Source organism: Notechis scutatus, chromosome 3 (genome assembly GCF_049901735.1).
Source record: "Notechis scutatus isolate UNSWTSFEM ecotype Mainland chromosome 3, rNotScu1.2, whole genome shotgun sequence".
NCBI lineage: Eukaryota > Metazoa > Chordata > Lepidosauria > Squamata > Elapidae > Notechis > Notechis scutatus.
In genome coordinates this window covers 101,321,964-101,336,792 of record NC_142011.1, presented here as the reverse complement: position 1 = coordinate 101,336,792, position 14,829 = coordinate 101,321,964, and the positions used below count along the sequence as shown (strand labels likewise).

The 14,829-nt window shown below is 35.8% G+C and overlaps 1 protein-coding gene across 2 annotated transcripts in view; it reads left to right on the top strand.

The window, feature by feature from the left end:
• The window catches only part of HMCN1 (hemicentin 1), a 240,336-nt gene that overhangs the window by 116,590 nt on the left and 108,917 nt on the right, over positions 1-14,829 (top strand). For both annotated transcript variants that reach the window (XM_026669149.2, XM_087960847.1), the window contains 7 exons: positions 5,499-5,777; positions 6,539-6,820; positions 8,702-8,810; positions 10,020-10,189; positions 11,018-11,172; positions 11,854-11,977; positions 13,198-13,299. In XM_026669149.2, the coding sequence (XP_026524934.2) occupies positions 5,499-5,777; positions 6,539-6,820; positions 8,702-8,810; positions 10,020-10,189; positions 11,018-11,172; positions 11,854-11,977; positions 13,198-13,299 (1,221 nt within the window). The remainder of the gene's footprint in view (positions 1-5,498; positions 5,778-6,538; positions 6,821-8,701; positions 8,811-10,019; positions 10,190-11,017; positions 11,173-11,853; positions 11,978-13,197; positions 13,300-14,829) is intronic.

Genomic DNA, 14,829 nt, shown 5'->3' with positions numbered 1-14,829 from the left:
GCTGATGTGGTTCCCATCTTCAAAAAAGGGGAAAAAAACAGACCCAGGAAACTATAGACCAATCAGCCTAACATTAATACCCAGGAAGATACTGGAAAAGATAATAAAAAAACAGATCTGCCAACATCTAGAAACAAGTAAAGTAATAACTAGCAGTCAGCACAGGTTTGTTAAAAAGAAGATCATGCCAAACCAATCTTATTTCATTCTTCAACACAGTGACTAAATTAGTAGACCAGCAAAATACTGTGGACATAATATATTTAGATTTCAGCAAGGCATTCGACAAAGTAGACCACAACCTACTTCTTAGTAAGCTAGAAAAAAGTGGAATAGATAGCACCACCACTAGATGGACTCACAACTGGCTGGCAAACCATACTCAACGAGTAGTCCTTAATGAGTCTAAGTCTACATGGAGGGAAGTAAGCAGTGGGGTGCCACAAGATTCCATCTTAGGCTCAGTACTCTTCTTTAGTAAGACCATACTTAGAGTACTGCATCCAGTTTTGTTCACCACATTATAAAAAAGATGTTGAGACTCTAGAAAAAGTACAGGGAAGAGCAACCAGGATTATTAGGGGACTGGAGGCTAAAACATACAATGAATGGTTGCAGGAACTGGGCTTGCCTAGTCTAGTAAAGAGAAGGATCAGGGGAGACATGATAGCAGTCTTCCAATATTTGAGGGGCTGTCACAGGGAGGAAGGGGTCAAGCTATTTTCTAAAGCACCTGTAGGCCAGACAAGGAATAATGGATGGAAACTGAACAAGGAGAGATTTAACCTGGAAATGAGGAGAAACTTTCTGACAGTGAGAACAATCAACCAATGGAACAGCTTGCCCTCGGAAGTTGTGGGAGCGCCATCACTTGAGACTTTCAAGAAGAGATTGGACTGCCATTTGTCAGAAATGGTGTAGGGTCTCCCGCTTGGGCGGGGGGTTGGACTAGAGGATCTACAAGATCCCTTCCAACTCTGATTATCTGTTATCTGTTATCTGTTAAATATTTGATTTATGGACCTGTGAAATGCTTGAACTTTTTAACTCTTTACTGGAACCAGAAGCTATTTCTGAAGATGAATAAATCCCTGTGGAGACAATTGAGATTGATTCACTGGATTTATAAATACAATTTATAAATACAATAATAAATCAAAAATTGAAAAAAGTAGATTACCTGTTCAAATTGAAATAGAAGAGATTTGTTGGAGTTACTTCACAGAAACTACAAGTGAATTTAACAGATGATAAGAAGCGGGAGACACTAGAAGAAAACAGGATTATTTGTGGGACTTAAGGATGGTTGGGAGGAAGAAGCAAAAATATAAAATTGATTTACCTAAGTATAGTTAAATAATACCTAAGTATGGTTAAATTTCTATTTCTGGTAATGTTGAATGTTATCTGGATTGGATAGTGTTTCTTCTGGAAATGTCTCATGGAGTAATTGATTAGTTTTTGGATATCTAAATAAGGAGTGGTTATTTTTAGTAATTTTTGATAGTTTTTAATTTCTTTTTTGCTATGTTTAAAGAGAGGGATTAATATATTGTAGACCTAATGGAAAAGGAAATTATATATTTATGTTAATGAGTATTTTTGCAATTTACTGGATCTGTTGATTAATAAGGAGAATTGAGGATTTAGAGATGGGTTTATAGAACATGGGGGAAAGTATCAAATGAAAATGTCCTATTTTAAGAGACAGTAATGAGTTGTTAATGAAGCTACTTTTGGACTTTATATCAGAAAGAAGGATTAATAATTAGAATTATATGGAATTGTAGAAGTAGCATAGACTATTGTTGATTTTAAAATAAGAATCTGTCTTCTTTTTTATTTACATTTTCTTGTTTACTTTTTATTAACATTTTTGACATTTTATTGACATTAATAAAATTAAATTAAACATTTAGATATATATATTTCTTTATTTGAATCTAGGAAATAATGCCCTCACTGTGTCAAACACAGCTTCAATCCCTAATATTAACTTCTTATTTGACTAGAGCTATTTCCTTTGCAAATATTTTTGAAAAATTTTAAAAAAAACCAAATATGTTGGAGCTGGAGAGGAATTTAGTTGAAATTTGACAAGTTATCACCAGCAACATTTCACTTTCCCATTTTGTCAAATAGACTCACTTTTCCTAGACTTCAGTAAATATTACATAAGTATAGAGTGATTAGATGTGGAATCTAATATCATTTGGGCAAAATCTCATTTGATTGATTGATCATGCAATGCAGCCATAAGAACTGTGGATATGAATTGAACCAATGATATTGAGACACAAGAAGAATATTTAATACTTCACCACAATCTGAAATGTTTGCATGCAGATTTTAAAAAAAACTTGGTTTCCAGTGATGCCACTCACACTGATGAAGATAATTTTTGGTAGGGATAGACAACGTTTAGAAACAACTGGGTAAAAGCACATGAAGAATGCCTAAATCATTATGGTGATTCTTTTAACTGAATCTATTTCTCTTAGTCTGAATCCCCACTTCATGTGTCCTTTTCAATGTTGAATTTTACTGAAAGCAAAACTTTATTTTCCTTTTATGATTAATGAAGGATTAAAAGGAGATTATTAGTGAGGAATAACCTGAGAAAGAAAGGCTGGCAGAAGAGAATAACAGAAATGCACCATACCTGTTGTTTGGCTATGATATAACCTAAGTAGAACAATTTGAATCTTGTATAGTCATTGAAACAAGAGACCAGTAATGGACTGCCAGAATAGTGAATGATAGGCCATAACTGACATTATACATGAAGGCTTTATGGAAGTATGGAGATATAAGTGAAAGACACAGGACAAAATGGGAAATAATTTGTAGGGGAGAAAGTGTATCTAATGCAAGCTGATCATATGTTATAGCACTTAAAAATAGAAGTAAACTTGGATGAGGTTGTTTTTCCAATTACTTTTCCCAGTGTCTTCAACTTCAAATACAGTCATTCAGAAATTATCTGAGACCCAGATAAATGCTATCTTTGTTTTGTTGACTGCCTTCAAAATTCATATTCAAATTTATTTATTACATCCCTGAGGCCAGATACAAACAAGAAAAATAAAAGAGGAAGAATTTTCAATACTAAATAGCAAGTAACTCTGCTGTTACATTTATACATAATATAATAGATGGGGCTACTTTTAAACCATTTAATTCCCTTCCAAATAATATCTACAAAATGCAGCATTCTGAATACATGTGAATTAATAAAAGATATTAGAAAGTGCTCAACTTCAAGCTATTTTTCATTCATATTTTTCTTAAATCTTTTCCTTTCCGCATCAGAATAAATGACTGTTCAAATCGGGTATGGAAGTTGTTTAGATTAGTAGGCTAAAGTATCCCCTTACCTACATATGCCATACATTTGAGTACATTTATGGTTTCTTTGCCATTTAATGTGCCTGAAATTATATTTTTAGTGCATGTTATCTTTGAAACTCATCACAGGTTGGGTTTTATTTATTTTTATTCATTCTGGCAGCATAGGTTGTATGTTAGCATGAATACATTTCCACCACCAGAAATCACATTTAAGCACTTGTTTATTACACCATATGAGTGTGCTGTGTCATTTATAAGCATCTGCAAATGATTAGTATACAATCATTATTATAGGCTTGAAGAATACATATTTGCCTAAAGAACAAGGGTTTGTAGTTCTGGGTTTCTAAACATATTGAAATCATCAGGGTGCTGAAGTGATACATCTGGTTTTTAAAATCATAGGAGGTTTCTTGGGTGAAATTTAAAGTCTTTAGTAAAGCTGTTTTTTTTAAAGGTACTGAGTTGGCTAGCAATGTAGTGACTATCAAGACAACTTCTTTCTTTTAATTTAAACTGCTTTTACATGTGTATATGTTTTTACAGTCCCTGGCCCTTATAATTGGAAAGATATCATGCTTGGCCAACTGAGATCAAAAGATCTCAAATCTGTACCCTAAATTTTATAAAGACCCTTGGATATATTACTTCTCTGGGACTGTGTGTGCCATATTTTTGTATCATTGCTCTCACTCAATTACACATACATACAGTTTAAGGAAGACATGGATTTGCAACCCTTCCAAATTGGGCATTTCATGTTGATGGGGTAAAGTTAAAAGTAAGCATGGCCAAAACGGAACCCCCCAAATGGGAATGCTGAAAGTGAAAATCTTTAAAGATGCCTGGTGTCTTTTTTCCATAACTTGGTTTCCTTTCCATTCATCATGCCTTAATCTTAAAACAACTGTGTTTATTTCAATTGATTTACTAAGAATTGGAGATAATTGAATAAAACTCTGGGGTCCCCATTAAGATCTAGCTGGACAGAGGAACGAACTGCCATTGCTTATACACTATAAGCACCTCTAGTTCTTGTTTTGCAGCTCGCGCCCCACCAGTAAACAAATTGTTATAGTTTAGGACTGCAGAAATCTAGATGACTGCTATATGGCAATAATCCAAATTCTAATTCTTAGCTGTGACCTGGTAGCCATATAGATTTTTGCAGCTAAGTTGGTTTCCCTTTGTTAGATGGACCCTAAAATATTTTGAACATAAAACCCATCATGAATAGGGATACCAGATCTGAGATTCAAGAATTTGAATAACCATTATTAATAAGGAATTAGAATTTCTATTATTACCATTTAATCTAATGGTTGTCCAGATTTCTTCAATCTATATAGACAGCTCTAAATATAAATAAATATGAATATTCTGGAATTCCCATACTTGCATGTGTTATAGGACTATGCAGGATGAAACTGATTGGAAAGAAGCATTTTGGGCCTTATGTAAGGGTAGCATCTGCAGCATCTCTGTTCCAGTTGAATCCTCAAAAAGGTTGTGGCTCTTATTATTAGCAGGAAAAGTGTTGTGCTGGCACAACGACTGAAGTGCTTCTTACAGTTCAATTTGAAAATGTGCAGAGACCTAGAATCTAAATTGTGTTTCAAGGATAAAGTTATTTTTTAGTCCTTGGCTTTCAATATTTTATTATTTTTAAGGAAATGGATGTCCTACTTTCCCTTGAAGAAAGGAGTCTCAGAGTCTTTTGTGAGTCTAGCTCACAAAATGTTAAAACTATATAAAACATAGTAACCATGTATTTTAAGAGAAAATCAATATCTAAAGTTAAAATGCAAAGGATCGGCACTAACTGTCAAATAAAATGTCTCTCCCTCTCTGCCTCCCTCCCTCCCCCCGCTCTATCTATCTATTTATCTATCACATTATAGAGAGTTTCTTTCTTTCTTAGATCTCCCGTTAACATGCTAACTAACTTTCCAAGCACTGGAGCCCCCTCCAGGATGTGGTCTTCTCATAATGTGTCTGAAGTAGGATAATTTAAGTCTGGTTTCAAGTGAGAATTCTGAGCTGATTTGTTTAATGTTCCATTTGTTTGTTTTCTTTGCTAATAGGGTATTTTGTATATTTGTTTTTTTGCATCTTACTGTTTGTTTTTCCACTCTTTTTCTACAAAGTTCCACCTACAATTAAAGGAGAAAATATTACCACTGAGGTGTCAGCATTGCAATATAGCATCTTAAAGCTGGAGTGTGAAGCAAGAGGAATTCCAGTTCCTACAATAACATGGTATAAAGATGGAAGCCCAATTATTTCTGGTCCCCAAGCCCTTTATTTGGAACATGGACAATTTCTCCAGATTCCTCATGCTCAAGTCTCTGATTCGGCTCAATATATCTGCCAGGCAACCAATGAAGCTGGAATGGCTGAAAAAATATTCCAGGTGGATGTCTACGGTAAGAAGTGATATCACTATTTACTATTTGCCACTTTTTCCAGTACTGTTGCAGTGCTGGAAGTTGATTTGTGAAACTTGGCTATTTCTGGTCTTTAAATGTTCCAGTCTCCTCTTGGCTGGTAACTATTTTGCACCTTCTTTTTGCCTTAAGCTATCAGCAGGGTTGATCCATATTTAAGTGAGAGCAGTAGTCATAGCATAACATGGGTGAGAAAGAGGAGAAAGAAACTAGTTCTCTATCATTTTTTCTCACCTGGAGAATGAATTCCATCATTGGTGAGCATTCCTGTAAAAATGTGCCATTGAGCTCTTTTCTCTCTCTTGGTCATCCATGTTATACTTTCCATCCTTCTTTCTTAAGAGGTGATCATAGGCATCCACATGAGAGGTGAAGGGGGGAAAACTGATTTAATGTACATCATGTCGTATAATTTGTGACTTTCATACTTCATATTAATGACATCATTGCTCTTGTGTCATCCTTTTTGAAGGAATCAAAAGATTTATTGAAGATCCTGATGACTTTGTCAGCCTGGTTTTTCTTCTATGGCTATTATCTATATATCTAAATTATCTTTAAACAATGTAAACTAGTTTAACTAAAAGAAGATACCCACACTGTAGTGGATGGATCTATGGAGAACATATATCACTTTTAGCATAAAAGAAAACTCCTTAAGCTGAGGAAAGAAGAAAATCAATTGTAGCAATGCTTATTTTTTTCCTTGTGGGGAAAAAACCCTCTTTTTTTTCTTCCAGTACCCCCAGTTATTGAGGGTATCAGTGAAACCATCCAAAACAAGCAAGTGGTTGTTGGAAGTTCACTTATATTGGAATGTAATGCAGCTGGCAATCCTCCTCCCCTCTTGACCTGGCTGAAGGATGGAGTTCCTGTAACAGCAAGTGACAACCTCCATGTTGTGTCTGGTGGAAAGAAGCTGGAGATCCTGAATGCTGTTGTGACTGACCAAGGCCAATACGTGTGTGTGGCTACCAGCATAGCTGGGGAACAAGAGATCAAATATAATGTGGAAATCCTAGGTGGGTAGAAACCATGGAATTAAGCATTGTATTTTATTTTAGAAGCTCTGGTAGTGCAGTGGTTAGAATGCAGTATTGCAAGCTTACTCTGCCCATTAACAGGAATTTGATCCTGACAGGGCTTGAAGTTGACTCAGCCTTCCATCTTCCAAGGACCCAGATTGTTGGGAACAATAGACGGACATTATAACCACCCAGAGAGTGTTGTAAAGCACTATGGGGTGGCATATAAGTCTAAGCACTATTGCTATTTGGTTTTCTTTGTGTTTTCAAAGAATGTGAAAGTTACATATTTATATAAGCAACAGCACTTAGACATATACACAGCTTCATAATGCTTTATAACCCCTATAAGCAGTTTACAGAGTCAGCATATTGCTCCCAACAATCTGGGTCCTTATTTTACTGATCTTGGAAGGATGGAAGGATCGGTCAATCTTGAGCCGGTGAGAATCAGACTGCTGGCAGTGAGCAGAATTAGCCTTTAATACTGCATTCTAACCACTGTACCATCATAGCTCTTTGTACACAATTTCTGCATTTCCAGTCCATATGACATTTGAGATGACAATTTCTTAGTGACTGATACTTCTGTTCCTTCTCTACATTTATCTAAAGCACCACTGGAATGCTGTTGCAAACTTTGTAGAAATATTGCAGTTGGTATTTTCAGTTCAAGTTAGTGCAAAATCTGTACATAACAAAAGTTAAAGGGTAATTTGTTTGGAATTTAGAAAAGGAATAAAATAAATATTATTAGGTGGTGATCTGATATTATCTTGAAATTGATTCAAATTTTACCTACCCTGTTTCTCCAACAATACAGCCTCCCCCAATAGGAAGTCCCAGCATGTTTTATAGGCATGAAATTAAATTAAGCCCCTCCCCCCAAATTAAGGCCTATATTAAAACATGCAAAATGGGGGAATGGTGGGGGGCTTGCCATTAGGAAGTACTTTTGTTGCACACCCGGATATGGTGCTGCCTGCATTGACCCCAATACGAAGTGTCCCACCAACGCTGAGGTCAACATCCAAGCCGTCGCCGCCCGCCCGAAGATGCAAGGGGGAATTAAGTCACCCCCGAAAAGACGGCCTAGCCATTTTTTCGGGCTCAAAAAAATAAGACCCGGCCTTATTATATGAGAAACACGGTATAAATACGTTGATTATTATATAAAAAGAATAGTATTATACTGTTAGACTGACACAGTTGCAACATGAGTTTTGGATTTTTCCCTCCAGCTACAGTTACAATCTTGTAATATTTTTAAATTATCAGGAACATTTTTATTACGGAAGGTGTAATGGTATGTAGGGATGACCTTGAGTGACAAGGGAAGAGTCACAGGCTAGACAGTGGTCTGATAAATAAAATCTGAGTGTGAAGGAGGGGTGCAGGTGGATAAAGCATCTCAGAAAAGACCTTCCCTAGTTTTTAGGAGACTAAAAGTACTTTCAGACTTTCAAAATTTTGTTACTGTAAACTTGTAATAAAGGTAATGTTTTTATCCACCGTTGTTATTTCTTGCCTGGTCTACTGTACCTCCCAGAGGGGTGGAGGGGTGGAATCAACATTGATGTGAGCCACAACAAGGGAAACTGTGTTCTTGTTCTTAAGTGTTTGGCATGTTAACAAGCCTCCATGCCATTCTGTAATGCTTATAAAAAATGACCCCTGCAGATAATGAGAATTGGATGTAGGTGCTCTAAATCTGAATGCACAATTTGTTCAAAGAAACATTGTAACACACCAGAAAGAGCGAGGATAATAGAAGAGATATTTGAAGATTATTTTAAAACCTGTAAATATATTTTGAAAATATTTCTACCTAGGATTCACTTTCCCTCCCTCCTGCCTCCCCCCCCCTCTTCCTCCCAGTTCCACCAAGTTTGGAAGGAGGAAATGAATCTTCGGACCACATTGTGATTTTCCACAGCCACCTAGAGTTGGAATGTCCAGCAATAGGAACACCCCTGCCGATCATCACGTAAGAGATTATAACTCAATTTAAAAAAAAGTTCACACAGGAAATTTGGATGAAAGTAAAGTTACCAAGAAACCACATGATATTTCATAAAAGATTTTTAAAATAAAAAAATTGCTATAGGAGATTTCATTGTCACATGTAGAGTTACCTCCTGATGGGTAGTACTCATGGCTGGTGACATTTCATGGAAGGGCAAAGCAGCCCTGAGGAATCTATTATTTGTTTTCCTTAACCTGGGAAACAGGAGAACAATTTATTCCACAATGCTAATCTCCTAATCCCTTGAGAGACAATCAGTTATATATTGCCCAAGAAGGCTATGCTGTGATTGTCTGTTGTTTCTCTGCAAATACTATAGATTCTCAGTGCACAATTGTCTGCAGTCCCCTGGTAACTTCAGTAGTCTTAGCAATGCAGCTATATTCTGCTCTGTTTCAAAAGTAAAAAGAAGAAAAAAATTGGGCAACTGAAAGAGTTATCATCTAGAAGTGCCTTTAAGCCTTCCAGTTAATGTTGAATATTCAATTTTTGGTAGTTGCTCAGTTTTTGTTTCTCTGCCGCAATTATACAGTGTTACTATAGATGATGAAAATACTTTAGGTGTTATGCCTTTACTGTCTAATGAATTCTTTCTTTTTCTCCTTCCTGCTCTTCTTTAATGTCTAGAAAAGCATTAAGTGAAAGAGATTATTTTTGGAGAAGTAATGACATGAGTCCCTGGGTAAAATGGATTCAATGTATAGCATGCAGAATGAACTGCTCAACTTACTAGCAAAGACGAATGGAAGTTAATTTCCATAGACCTGGTCAGTTCAGGGGTTCAAACAGCTGCCACCCCATTTCCTTCTATACTACAAAGAGGTTGTATGGTCAAAAGATGAGCTAGTACTTTCCAATAAGATTTTATTGTAATATCTTTGCCTGGTTCAGATTTCTGTCTTTTCCCATTATCACTGCCAGCATATATCTTTTCAGAAAAAAAATAGGTTAAAGTAGAATTATAGTAGGATGCCTTTTTAATGATAGTCCTAGGGGATATATGGCAGCACCCATGAATCAGTATCATTTAATAGATGACAGTCCAATCTCTTAATCGTGGAACTGTAACTGTAATCTTGATACCTGGAACTGTAAGCATTCCAATTTATGCCTCACAATCTCTTCTTTATACAAAATAAACATTTTAAAGATCTGTTTTTCTCCCATCAGATGGTTCAAAAATGGCCAACCTATTGAAGGAGGAGTTGGATATAAAATTTTGCTCAATGGACGCAGGCTTCTCATCTCTCGGGCTGAAGTATCTGATGCAGGCCATTATCAGTGTATAGCCACCAACAAGGCGGGCGAAAGCAAGAAAGAATTTGATGTGATTGTGCATGGTGTGTTATTTCTGTAGGAAAGGAAAAAAGGGGGAATGTTCGGGTTATACCTTTCTATGAAACAGTTTAAATATGTTATGGTTTTCTGAGGACATAGCAAAAGAATTTCAGGCTTTGAAATGGACTTAGAAGCTTTGTGTTATTTATGAAAAAAATCGACTACAAGTTATTCAAGTATATGCTAATTGTTCTAGGCTACTTTAGTACACAAATATTAAACCATTCCTGCATTAATTTTATTAATCTTTTCATAAAACTTTTATTAGGTATTTGGATATTGAACAAAACTCAGATATCTTTCTAGTCTTTCCTTCTTGCTATTATTTCTTTCTGCCGCTGCTCCATGGATTTATCCAATATGCCATGTTTCTTAACTGTGGCAAGTTTAAGGCGTGAGATTTCCAGAATTCTCCAGCCATCTGACTGGGGAATTCTGGGAGATGAAATCCACACATCTGAAAGTAGCCAAAACTGAGAAACTCTGTGCAATGCTCCATTGTCATAGCTGTCATTTTCCCCATCAGTATCATGCTGTTATGGGGCAGGGAAAGAATATGTTCTGGATGTGACAAAGGAAAATAAATACCCAGTTGCTATTTTTCAGTAATTGCTGCATATTTAGTGAATATTTTGTCTTGCATTATTGTTTGCAAATTAGAAAAATATAGCTTTCACTGGTTCCTGTATAGATAGTTGGATAATTCATAATAATTCATTCAGAGAAATAAAGTGTATTGCATAAGCTTCTTGACTTACAAACTTATGAACATATGGAGAAGCCTCATTACTATCTTCTGCATAAAATTCTGTCTTGATTCTTTTGCACAGTCTCTCCAACAATCAAAATGAGTGGTCCTTCTGAAAGATTTGTGGTGATGCACAAACCAGTAACCCTGCAGTGTATTGTTAATGGCATACCAATCCCTTCTATCACATGGCTAAAAGATAATCAGCCTGTAAATACTGCTAGAGACAACATTGGAGTAAGTAAAAAAGACTGAAATCATTTCAGTGTTAAATAATATTGTAAAGGGAAACATTTGCCAGTGTTTATCTTTTGAGCAGATATTTGATTCGACATGATCAAAACTCTTCTGAAGTAGGGGTTTTTCCCTGTCTTTTTTCTAAAAACATAAAAAGAAAAACAGCCTTTCAGAATTCTTTGTGGCAAGACCCCAGTTGACTAATACATTTTCCCTCTCCTGACCAGTATGTGCACCTCTTATAGGATCAGTTATAAATCTGTTTTATTCCAGCAAGCCTTTGGCTCCACTGGGTGGCTGGACAGACGGAGGGATGGGTCAATTGGCTGAGGGCATTCTTTCAGGAAGAGAGGCCAAGAGCAAGTATTTTATGCATGCATGCTTGTGAAGGAAATGACTTCAGACTGGCAGTCAGATTAATAGACAAAGAAGGCGCACAAAGGAAATCCTTAATCTTTATTTACATCCTACTACCCCTTGTGGCCAACAGGTCATGAGATGCTGTAGAGTCAGTGCTACTGGATTGTATATCCAACAACTGTACATGTAATTGCTATGAATGCCCATATAGTTTGAAAGGAGATACCAGTGTTTATTGTTTTTGCTTATATTATGATAGAAATCTCATTGGTTTGTTCATCATAATAGAGGAATCTTTCTTTTTGTTTTGTTCTGGAGCAGCTGGAATCTTTAGGGCGCATTTTGCAGATTGCCAAGACCTTAAAAGAAGATGCTGGCAAATATACCTGTACAGCAACAAATGCAGCTGGTGAAGCCCAGCAATCCATTTATCTGAATGTATATGGTAATGACTTCTCATTGGCAGTTTAGTATTGCCCATTGATTGCTAGTTATACCCATCATGCTGTGTGCCCAATTTCATGCTCCATTTTAGTATTCTGTAAGTATCCAGAGCAGGAAACTTATTTGGACATCAGATGCCATAGAATAATTTATCTGATAGTTGGGGGTCTTCCCTCAATCAATTATAAAACAATGCCTTGAAATGTCTCAAGAGCATCAAAGATCAGAGAATTTTCAATGTTTCAAATACAACCCAATAAATTTTTTGAGATTTATTACATTTATTATTGATGTATATAATTTAAACCCTATCTTGACATTCAAAACTGTATAAACTGTATTTTATACGTATACACCCTTTCTGTAAAACCTGATAATTAGAAAGTTAAAGCCCTGTGAAGAGCAAGTCCAGTTAAGAACCCTAGCTCGAGGTTTTGATCTTAGAATTTAGGAGACCTGGTATAAGAAAGTAAACAAATTGCATCATGGTATTCAGGAACCTTTTTGGGAAAGACAGGTACCTGAAAACTTTTAAAGTGCCAAGGATGTAAAGAATCAGTATATTGATTGTTCAAGAAGTTATGATTAAAAGTATAAGATGTAAATAAATTGGTTAGTATATAGTTTTTGATTCTTTAGTATTGCTAATATTCCATGAAGTCAGTTGTTATTGGGTAATCCACTGAAGTAGAATGTGCTAATCTTAAGTAGAAGATAATTTTATTTATTTATATTTTATTTTTCTAGATCACTCATATCTTTCAATTTTACTTTTAAACATTTGTCAACTAAGCCTTAGTAAGTTCTACCAGTTACTTAGCAATATCTACTTTTGTTTAGACTTGAACAAATCATGCCAGGAATCTTGTCTCTCAGCTCAGCAATTCCCAAATCCAATAAATAAAGTCAAAGTTGAGTTTTGCCATCCATCAGAGTGTTCTGATTCTGAAGTACATTGGGAGATATAAGGTACCACAATTTTAGAAAGATCCTGGATAAGAAAGGAGAAATCACTGCATTATTATAGCTACTCTGTAATTAGAAACATATTGCTTTATCTGTAGGTCATATCTAGGCTATTTTTTGAGTCATACTAATCATTTACTGTAGATTGTATGAACATACATCTATGTTGGAAACTTGTAAACTAAGTACAGAGAAAGCCTGGGTACAATACGTCTAAATAAAAGTAACCATAATTTTCTCCTCTTTTTTTTCCAGAGCCGCCTAGTCTGAAGGATGCAGGAATGGTAAGAAATGAGACTGTAATTGTGAACAATCCAATACAACTAGAATGCAAAGTGTCTGGAAATCCTTTGCCAGGTATATATATATACTCATAGCAATTTATCTTCTCTCATAATGAAAATCGGCCATGCAGAAATTTTCCACCTATTGTCTTTTCACTGAATTCCATATAGAGTAGCACACCTCTTTCTTACAAAGGATCTTAAGTTTGATGTTTCATTGAACTGTTGTGAATATGCATGTTTTTCTTGTTAAGTAAACGTGCTAAGTTTGTTTGGAATATAGTTTGTTGTAGGTTTAACAATGATTTTAAAAATCCATATGTTTTATAGACAAAAGCCTTTTTGCAAAGGAAGCTGAAACACGTGAAAGAGCATGTTAACTGAAAGAAGCTGATTAGGAGAAAAACCTGGTGTCAGGATTCCGACACTTAACCCCATTTAAATCATGAGTTAACACCTGGGCTCTCTTGAGATGTATTACCGACTGGCATGTTGCCCTCATGCATTCATGCAGAAACTACCTTAATTTATTGCTTAAGACTGGGACTTAGTTTAATTCTATGGCAAGGAAACTTTCAAAATAGAATCATTACTCAGTATGTGGTATGACCTAGTCTTTTTTTTTTACTGTGTGCAATCTAATGAAGAAGTTCAGGAATGAGCCTGAAAGAAGGATATTGGTTGTGCTGATTGACTTTGATACTGCTTTGGAGAAAGCAGTAACAAAGATGAATATCTAATATTTCAATTTGTGAACTAAATCCATTAATACAGCTAGAGAATTCTATTGTCTGTGGGATTTGATCTGTAATGACTTATCTTCACATGCAAGTTATTATTTCATGCTAAAAAAAGCTTGTGTGCTCCCTTTAAATATGTCTTCAACTCCACACCTTTCCTGTGACAGAGGAGGGAAAACTGTATTTCACCTGAAATTTAGAATAAAATAGAATAGAATACTTTATTGGCCAAGTGTGATTGAACACACAAGGAATTTGTCTTGGTGTAAATACTCTCAGTACACATAAAGAAAAGGTACATTCGTTAAGAATCAAGAATCATAAAGTACAACACTTAATGATAGTCATAGGGTACAATCAACAATCAAATCATACTAGGAAACAGTCAATATAAATCATAAGGATACAAGCAACAAAGTTACAATCACAAGTGTGAGGGGATTGGGTGATAAGGAGTGATGAGAAGATTAACAGAAATAGTACTGTACACTTTGTAAATAGTTGAACAGTGCTGAGGGAATTATTTGTTTAGCAGAGTGAAAACTGTTCTTGTGTCTAGTTGTTCTGATGTGCAGTGCTCTATAGCGTCGTTTTGAGGGTAGGAGTTGAAACAGTTTATGTCTGGGATGTGAGGGGTCTGTAAATATTTTCACAGCCCTCTTTTTGACTCGTGCAGTATACAAGTCCTTGATTGAAGTCAGGTGGGTAGAAATTGTTTTTTCTGCAGTCCTAATTATCCTCTGAAGTCTGTGTCTGTCCTGTTGGGTTTCAGAACCAAACCAGACAGTTATGGAGGTGCAGATATCCTCTGTAGAACTGGATCAGCAGCTCCTTGGGCAGTTTGAGCTTTCTGAGTTGGCGCA